Raw genomic sequence first — 9951 nt, forward strand, 5'->3', positions numbered from 1 at the left:
CCTTTGAAACAAAAGAATAACAATTTTTCAAAAAAATAAATAAATAAATAAAAATTCCAAAAGCCAAGGAACATGCATGAAATAATCATCTTGCTAATGTTGTGCTTTAATTGGACAAATTATCAAGAAAGCTAAAAGACAATCAAAGACTCTCCCTTGACCCACTAATTTTATTTTTTACCCATAATTAATTAAATGCTTATGCCTAATAGATTGCATGAAAAAGGAAAGATTAAGCTAGGATTATGGAAGATCAAATTCGATTACAAGCATTTCTTTTGGTTGGCTAATAAGCCAATTAGAGTTAAACATGTGAACTTATGGACCCAAAAAAATCCACAAGCATAAACATTTTGTCGGGTTAAAGGTGCTCTTTAATCTTTGGTTGGTGGTAAAAATTAATTAATTACGGTTGTTTCATAAACGTGGCTTAAGGTTGGTCGTGTTATGTGCTTAAAATTTCAATTAGTAAAAAAATTTATCTTACTAGCAACTAATTAATCATAGCTAGGGCTACATATCTTCAAATGGGTATCTCTTGACAAGGACTCCAATGCTATTTTGAGATAGAAATTTGTGCCACGTACAGTTGACTTGCAATTGTTTTTAATGATATCTTTTCTTAAAAATGCACCATTTAACGTTGTGGTGATTAGTGAACTTTTCCTCTCTCTTTCTCTTTTTTTATTTTTTATTTTTTGTTATTAAATGCCATCTCTAAATGCAATATTTAGACTTTATTTTCGTTTGACAAGTTAAAATGTAAAGATGATAGCTAGCCAATGCGAATGCCAATTAGTTTTCATGTTCTCTTCAATGATTCAGTGTTATTATAAACAATCAAGTATAAACCGCCATTGCTTTTTTTATTACATAATTTTAAAGTAATGTTATCTTTATATACCATCATTAGTCAAAACAAAATAATAATAATAACCATAGCAGAGCAATTAAAATAATTTTATAGTCAATCTGGTATGATTTGATCGGTTTTTTCACATATTTAAGAAGTAAAAGATCTCGAATTTAAGTTCTCTTGACCACAAATTTTCACCAATTTAGCAAATTAAAAGGATGATTATTTCTATCATTTAATATGTTGTGTTATTTCAATCTATAAGGATTCCCAATAAATAAATAAATAAAAAGATAAAATAATCTAGCGTGAAAAATCTATGGAATCTTAAAAGTCGTTGCTCAAATTTCATCATTCCAGTTGTCTCTCCTATTAGAAGTGTAAACAAAATAAAGCGTATTATATATCCTTGGCCAATAGTTTAATTATCTTCTAATGCATTAAATTATGGTTTTTTTTTCCACTTATAATTAGAAGTATTTTGTAAATTCAGTAAAAATTTTCAACAAATTAATAATTATCCTATTCAAAAAATAGGGTGAGTTTTAATAAAGATTTTGAAAATGATTAATCAAAACATTTTGTGGGTTTGGATTTGGATATGAATAGGCACAAAGGAAGTTATCGAACCATTTTTGGTTTTGTCCTTTTTTATTATTTTGGGCATTTTCATTATGTAAGACCTGTACAGAGCCAGTCCAATTTTGGACCACAACCTACTTCAAAAGAGTAAAAATCAATCAAAACAAAACAAATTATGAAATCGTTAAGGGAGTCAGTTGGGAACACACGTGCATACTTGATGCCAGTGTAGAATTTTAAAAATAAGAAATGAGCACATGCGTGCATTACAAAAATATAATTCTTTTTTTTTATTTTTATTAATCATCCCGTTTTTAAAAAATAATCATATAACTCTCTCTGTTTTTAAAAAATAAAAACCAGAAAGAAAAAGGAGAGACAGGCTTAAATAAACTTTGAAGTGTTGACCATTTTGTATGAATTGCAGCAATATGATCCAATATTCTTTTCAACGGCAAATCATGCTTTGCCACTAAATCATATGGTTAGTACAATCACTTGGTTTTTGATAAAAATAACTTTTAAAATTTTGATTATTATTTTTAAACAGACATGCTTTTTTTTTTTTTTTTTCCTTTACTTCCAAAATAATAAAAAGAAAACTGACCAAAAGAAGGCTAATTAGCATATGATTCTCCTATATAAATATACACTATATGCTCTCAATCGACCTTGGAAGTTTGAAGCATAAAACAAAAAACCTTATCAATAGAGGGAAGCATTTCCAAAGGGAGGGAGGTGGGTTTTTGTGGGGATGGTATTTTCTTTCTTTGAAAATTCTTCTATATAAAGGCTTTAAGCCTTCAAATTTGGCCTTGAGCACCCATTTTTGCACTCAAACATCTTTTCCATTTTTGCTATATACTTCCTCTGAAAATGGCAATCTATATCATATAAAAACAACCAAATTTTGTCCCTGTCGATTCCCATTAATTGCTCTCAACGACATGCCTATTTGAAGTCTTCCGGGTACGAATTATTTCTCTGTTGCTTTACTTACAGCTTCTTTGGTTTGGTGTATGATAGGGATAAAGTCATCTTCATTTCAAGCTAAAAGGATAAAGTTATAATTAATCAAAACAGAGGGATCAACAGTTTTTAAATAGTTTTACTGTTTTGACTAACTTTTATTATGTTTTACTGTGTTTGTTAACATAATTTTTAAATTAATTTTTAAAATTTAAAATAATATTTTATAAAAATTTAACTCTGTCGAGCTTTTATGGATTGTTTGGATGAAGGTAAAATATATAAAATAAAAGTATAAATGCCTTGGATTCTCAAAATTTCTTGTTTGATTTGGGTGAAAATATTAAAAAAGATGTAAAATTTTATTTTTACTCTATTTTGAGAGAAAAGAAGAGAAAAATTTTACACTCTTATTTTACTTTCATTTTTTTTTTTTTTTTGACATTTTTTTACTTTCATTTCTATTTTACTTTCTCCCTCTTTTGAAATATAATATTAATAATTTATAAAAAAACTAATAAATCAGTTAACAACCGTTAAAATAACTAATTTTTCAATAAAACTTTTAACTTAACACAGCCTACAGGCAAACTACAGTTTCGTTGGTTGAAACTGGAAAACACAAATGATAGTGCAGGGGTAGGCAAATGGGGCTACCTTGAAATAATTTTTATTTTTCGTGAGTTTTAATATAGACCGTAGGATTGGTATTGGAAGTCGCGCCAGAATGAGATACGAAGCAATCAAACGGTGCATGATTAATAAGGGGTGAAAATACAGTAGTTTTAGCAGTGGGAGGAAACAAAAAATAGTTTAATTTGTCAGTTAAATTGCCCGCTAAAATGACCCAAAATTGATAAGTCAATCAATCAATCCATCAATCAATCAGTCAATTTGACAAGAACCAAACAGTTGCTTACAAGCAAAAGATCAAAAGCGCCGAAGAGCCGGGCACTATGTTTCAAACCTTTGTGTTCTTCAAAGCTGGTGACTTATTTACCTTGAGCAATTATTACTTTAAAAAGAACAAATAGTAGAAAAAGATTTACTGCGGAATCCTAGATATATTTTTTCAAAAACAAAAGATGAAAAATACTCGTGTTGTTCAATTATTGCTGATGAAATTCAAAGTAAAAAAAAAAATTTTAGTTAAATTATGAGATAAGTATTATTTATCTTTTAAAATTTGACCTAATTACTATTTCATTCATCTTTTTTTCTTTTTATTAAAATGTGAGTGATCAAATAGTCAATTATTATAATATATTTATTATTTAGGGGTTAAAATGATATGTTTTTATAGAAAATTTGAATTTAATCTCATGGATTACTCAATGTATTCATTAAAAAAAAAAAAAGAATGGAATTGTAATTAGAGCTAAAACTTTAGAGACTAAATAATATTTGTCCCTTTAATTAATAATAGATTATGAAAAACAAAAGTGTAATTTAAAAAATAAAAGTAATTGGCGTAATTTTTAACATGTTATTAGGAGATTTAAACTCATATATACCTTATAAACATATTTATAAAATAATAATTCAATTTACTAATTTAAATTAATTGTTCGTTTTTGTTTTATTTTAATTAAAAGTCTGAAGATCGAAGTAATTGTTTTTATAAATTCACATAAGGATATAATTTACTTGCTAGCAAATTACAATAAAGTTTTAGGTTTAGCTGTGATTTAATTTATTATCATATGCAACAATAATTTAATTTCACCAACTCATTTTTCTTTTACTCCGATTTTCTCCCTATTGCAATAGTTAAATTGTTAGGTCAAGTTGGGTAGTGCGGAAAAAAAATGGACCGTTCAATTTTTTTCCTTTTCTTTTTTTTGAAAATGACATGATTGGCTACATCTTGATATTGCAATTATGGTCTTAGGGTAATATAGTTAATTACTTCAACCATGTTAAGGTGGCACTAGGACCAGTGATATTTCATCATTTCTACTTGGAATTTGTCAAGTCTTGTTCCTCATCATTTGCTTAGAATAAACAAATATCACATCTCTTTCCTTTTTTTTTTTTTTAAAGTTCATAAATACTATTTTTAATCTAACAATGCTACAGTAGAATCACTGTCTATAAAGCTATTCTCCGGTGGAGACATCGTCTCCTCTTACTAGGGTTCAATGCACACGATCTAATTCACTTAAAGCTCGATTCTGCATACCGAACTTTAAGATGATAGAGAATATTTCATCAAGTCTCCTCTTAGCATGTCCTTCGACCATCTACCATACATCATATTAATCTCGCTTCTTATAGTGTTATAATTGTCTTTAAGCCTACCGTAATATGATTCTACGGACCACGAGAGGTTGGAAATAAAATCTCAAATTAAACATTAGAATGATGAGAGGTAGGAAATCATATTTCAAGAATCACTTGCATTTTAAATGGGATTGAGAAACGATAGTACAGTACATTAGGTAAAGTGAAAGGGACTCGGTGAGTCCAACAATAGCCTATACTTTACCCTTTTTGGCTATAGATTTGTTATGACAACTTGTGGTTCTTTCTCATTTATACTCAAACAAAATCAAGCATGATATTAACTTGCTTATGCATATTCGCACGTGACTACATAATTAGTTTTTATTATATATAGTCTTTTCCTTTTCATATTAGGATAATCTTAACATGTTTTTACAATTTTACACCAATAATTATATTCTCTAATTTTTTTTTTCTTTTGCCGGTTGCAACTTGTGTTTCTCTTTCTTTAATTATTAGCATAATCAATCACAATCACAATAAAGTAAAGAGTATAATCACCCCAAGTAACTCCTTCAATGGGAATATTTTATGGATTTAGGCACAGTTTAATGATTAACAGTTATTTTTACTGAATATTTTTAATTTAAATTATTATAAAAAATAGTTAATAGTTAATAAAATAATTAATAATATCAATTAAGTATTATAGTAGTTGTCAACTGTTTTACTAGCTGTTAGCTCCAAATTAGGAAATAACGCTTTATTGATAAAACGTCATATATCAAAAAATTTGAAAATAAATATCATTGTTAAAGTATTAATTACTTTAATACTGTGGTTATAAAATTTTTTGATAATGTTAAAATATAAAATTATTCATTCATAACAATGTGGTTATAAAATGTATGTTTGAGACATGGTTTTCAAAATTATGATAATTTAATAAAAAGTTTATTCTATCTCTGTTTCATGTGTGTATATATATAATATTTTTTGTTGTTAAAAAAAAGGGTGTTGGTGTGCGGTGGATATGCTCTTTTATTTAAATAATATCTAATGCAATAAAATATTATACATTCTTTATAATTTCAAAATAACATCTGAATGGAAAGGTACCAACTTTTCCGTTGTTTCTTTTAATTAGGAAAAAGCATTAGCTTTGCTTAATGGCTCCAACGTTAACTTTTTTATTTTTCTATTATTATATATGTTTTTTCCTGCGTACACTTTAGGTTTAGTGTTGGATTGCGCATTATAATTACATTTTACTAAATAACTACTACAAATTACGTACCGCAAACCTTATCATGAAAACATTTTGTTTTTTAATATTGGAGAAACCAAATTCAAATATGAATATATCGGTAGATATAAATGTATTTATCATTATATTATATCTTAGTGTGTAATATGGAAAATAAATTTTAAGTATATTATTAGTGTGTAGAATTTAAGGGAACTGTCTATCAAACTTATTTCTTTTAACATTTGACGAAATATTAATAAAATAATAAAAACTATTGAAACAGTTAATAATTATTAAAATAAATAATTTTAGCCAATGAAAGTAGACTGTGAATTTGTACTGAAATTTTCTCCTCTAATACTTATATTTATTTATCTACTGGAACAGAATAAATAAAAAAAATTATTTTATTACAACTTTTTTACTCGTGTGCCGTACAAATTGGGTAAACAGTAAACTTGTCAATTGAAATGATAAGTTGAGGAGCACATATAGAAATTTAGGTTTACTCTAAATGTGAATAATTTTAGCTTTTAAAATTACCTTTATGAAACATCCTATGCAGCAGTACTGACTTTTGGAAATCAAACAAAACCCAAAATGAATAGAACGTACATTCTTAACTAATATATATATATATTTACTTAGAGACCAACATTTTTCAATCTGTATTTTAATTAAAAATAATATAAATTATAAAAAATGTAACATTATCCACCAAATTTTTTAAAAACAAAAAATATCAGTTTTAATAACTAATTAATTGGGTTTATAGTTTTGGATTGTTAGTTGGCTTGAACTCATGGACATCCTCATTTTACTATTATAAAATATGTTATTTACTTTTTATAAATTTACATATTTAATACATCCGCTGAATTTAACAATTCTCAATGGAATTGAATCTTAAAACCATTTTCATTTTAAATATTTTTTTATATTTTTAAAAAATAAAACCTATGTGCCAATATTAATTGGGAATTTCGCTGTATGAACAAGTTAGATTAATTTTGTGATTCTAATACTATTATTTTCCGAAAATAATTTTAATCTACCAATAGCTAGTTAAATTATTTCTAGAAAAAAAAAAAATTTCTTGAGTATGTGAATATGATGGCATTTAGCATACATAATCCCTTCAACTGCATATCACGATTGGAAAAACTGTAATGTATCACCATTTATCAAGGGAAACGGGAAGAAGAAGAAAAAAAAAAAAAAAGCCCTAAAATCAATTACTGAAATTTTTTAAAATTTTTAAATATTTTTATCTTAATAAATTATTGGGGATCAAAAAAAATAAAAAAATAAAAAATAAAAAAGAGAAAAGAATGGGAGTTTCTCACTCCTCAAAGCATAAACATCTGTCCTTTGCTTGTTTGCCAAAAGATCACTCTCCATAACACCACTTGCAGTTCCTCTCTGCTCCTCCAATTCCAGTAAATACACACTACCTGTTTTTTCTATCAATAATTCAAAAAAAAAAATCTTCATATATACTCTACCAGTGAGTGAGTTTGTTATCGTTTCTCAATTCCAGAAGAAGAAGAAGATCATCAGAATACAGTAATATGGATGGAATGTATGGCCTGCACTCGACGGCGGACTACTCAGACAAGGCGTTTATATCTCAGGAGAATCTGATTTTACCTGCAGATTATCAGAGCTTTCTCTCGTCCGAAACTTTCCAAAATCGGATTCCGCTTTTCGTGTCTGACGAGTTGCTCTCAGCTGCCTCAGCGATTTCGGAAGCTGCTTCGATTGCTCCCGAAATTCCACGAGAAGAAGATTTTTCCACTTTGATCAAAGCCAAAATCGCGTGTCATCCTTCTTATCCTCGCTTGCTTCAAGCTTATATTGATTGCCAGAAGGTGAATACTGAACCACTTGAAATAACAAGCAAACAACTGAGTTATAGAGCTAGTCCTCTTTGTCTAAGCTAATAAATTGTGCTTATTTCGTTTGCTACTGTAACAACTGTTTTCCGGCCTTGAAAATTATGGAGTTTTGTGTCAGTACCAGCAAAGTACATGAAAACTAATAAGTGGAAAATTTTACAGTGGTTGCTATTTCTATTTGTGGTTTTATGTTTTAACCTAAATGGAAAGATATTACCTCCGTTTTCATGGTCAATCTGCAGCTGCTTGCTCTTTAACTTTTCTGTTAAGCTTTTAAACCTGGCTGTTTCATGGATTTTTTTTTTTTTATTGATTTTCAAGATCCGAGGCGAAGGAAATGGTTTTTATTAAAAACTGTTTTGAATTTATCCTTTGAAATGAATTTCTGAAAATATTTCATGAGAAACTTCTTGTGGTTTTGTGGTTTCTTCATTTCAGGTAGGTGCGCCACCGGAAATAGCGTGTTGGTTAGATGAAATCCGGCGAGAACATGATCTTTGCCAACCAGACGTTGTCTCAATATGCTTGGGAGCTGATCCCGAGCTCGACGAGTTCATGGTTTTTTCTCTCTCTCTCTCTCGATTTCTGGGCTTTAGATTTTTTTTCCCTCGCCATAGTAGCTGATTCGTCTTCTCTCTCTTTCTTTCTGTTTAGGAAACCTACTGTGATGTGTTGGTGAAGTATAAATCTGATCTCGAAAGGCCTTTTGACGAAGCGACAACGTTTTTGAACAAGATTGAAATGCAGCTTCGCAATCTATGCACTGGTGCCTCCGTTAGAACTCTCTCTGGTCAGTCTCTCCTGTTATTTTTTATTTTTTCTTATTGTGATTCATTGATTTTTGTGCTAGACAATATTTGTTTATCCTCGGCATCACCTGTACGGTACCACTTGCACAAACTAGTTAATAAGAAACTAAAATACCATATAAGCTACAAACCTTCAGTATCATCGCTGATTCTGGCGGGCAAATTCGTGTCTGTTATTTGCTTTGGCTTGTGCTATATACAAAACCCAAAAGAATAATGAACCGACAACCATTGCTTTCCTAGACCTAGACTACTACTATCTAATACTGCCAGTCACTAGCCCTTTTCTTTTCCTGCACTGCAACAACCACTTGTTGACGATAGCACCAATAATGGTCAAAAGAACACTAATGTACAAGTTTCGGGAAATGCCAATGATAATGAAAGTAAACAATGAAAACCCTAGACTTGAAAGAGACTCATGTGTTTCGTCTAAGAATGGTTACTATTGGGGATAATAATCTGAAATTGCTTTGTTTTCTATAGGGTATGGGAATGTTGTGATCCTATGTTTAAGTTCTCCTCTTTTTTTGATAAATAAGGAGTTCCCTAAAAGGGTCAAGGGTTCTGCAGCGATGGACTTTGTAATAGTTGCTGAGCCTTTTCCTTTTCAGTTCAATATTACACGGCCTTCAGTTGCCTTACATTTTTCTACCCATCTTTTCTTTGTTGTGTTTCTGCCTTTTAATTCCTCTCCTCTTTTTTTTTTTTTAATTTTTTTTTATTTCTGATCTTGTTTTTTATTTTTATTTTTTTTACCTTTGGGTTGTGTCAGAGAAAAAAATGAGGCTTTGAAAGTGAGAACTTTAGTTTTTGCGATTCTTAATTTGACGTTTCCGGAGTTCAGTTAACCGATGCAATAAATAGTGGTTGGATGGAACGAGTACAGAAAATCTGAGTCTGTTTTCAAAAGACAATTTATAACCAAATAAATGTTGCATTCTAGTTGTAGGAGTCCTAACCTCTTCCTAATTTCAAAAACCTATTCTTAATCATTGGGCTAAAAATTTCTTTGGGTGCAGCATACTCTTTAAGGGGTCATCTGACATTTATTGCTCTCTAATCATAGATGGGAGTAGCTTATCTTGTTAGATAATAAAATCTCAGGTTAAATCATTTTGTTTTGTGCCAATCCATCCTCATTTTTTTTTGCCAAAATTGTATTTAAACATGAAATTAGAGATAGGTGGGAGAAATCAACTTGTGTTACACCTGGATCAACGGGCATTATTCTCTGGTGAAAATGTCAAAGATACTGTAGTCTCAAAATTTCATGTAGGATATTCCACAAAAAATGTTTTCTTCAATTAACATGCGCTGATATATTAGCTATGCCATGGAAGTACATGCATTCTTAATAGT

The 9951-nt window shown here is 29.3% G+C and overlaps 1 protein-coding gene across 1 annotated transcript; it reads left to right on the forward strand.

Moving 5' to 3' along the window:
• Positions 1-7229: 7229 nt before the first annotated feature.
• On the forward strand, positions 7230-8570 carry LOC105644630 (homeobox protein knotted-1-like 6; the record flags this gene model as incomplete). Its single annotated transcript, XM_012230046.4, is given in 3 exon segments — positions 7230-7753; positions 8219-8338; positions 8435-8570. Coding segments are annotated over 3 exon segments (556 nt in total), but the record flags the coding sequence as incomplete, so codon positions are not given.
• Positions 8571-9951: the final 1381 nt, after the last annotated feature.

This window comes from Jatropha curcas, chromosome 3 (genome assembly GCF_041381405.1).
Source record: "Jatropha curcas cultivar XTBG-Jc1 chromosome 3, XTBG_Jcur_1.0, whole genome shotgun sequence".
In the NCBI taxonomy this organism is placed as follows: Eukaryota; Viridiplantae; Streptophyta; class Magnoliopsida; order Malpighiales; family Euphorbiaceae; genus Jatropha; species Jatropha curcas.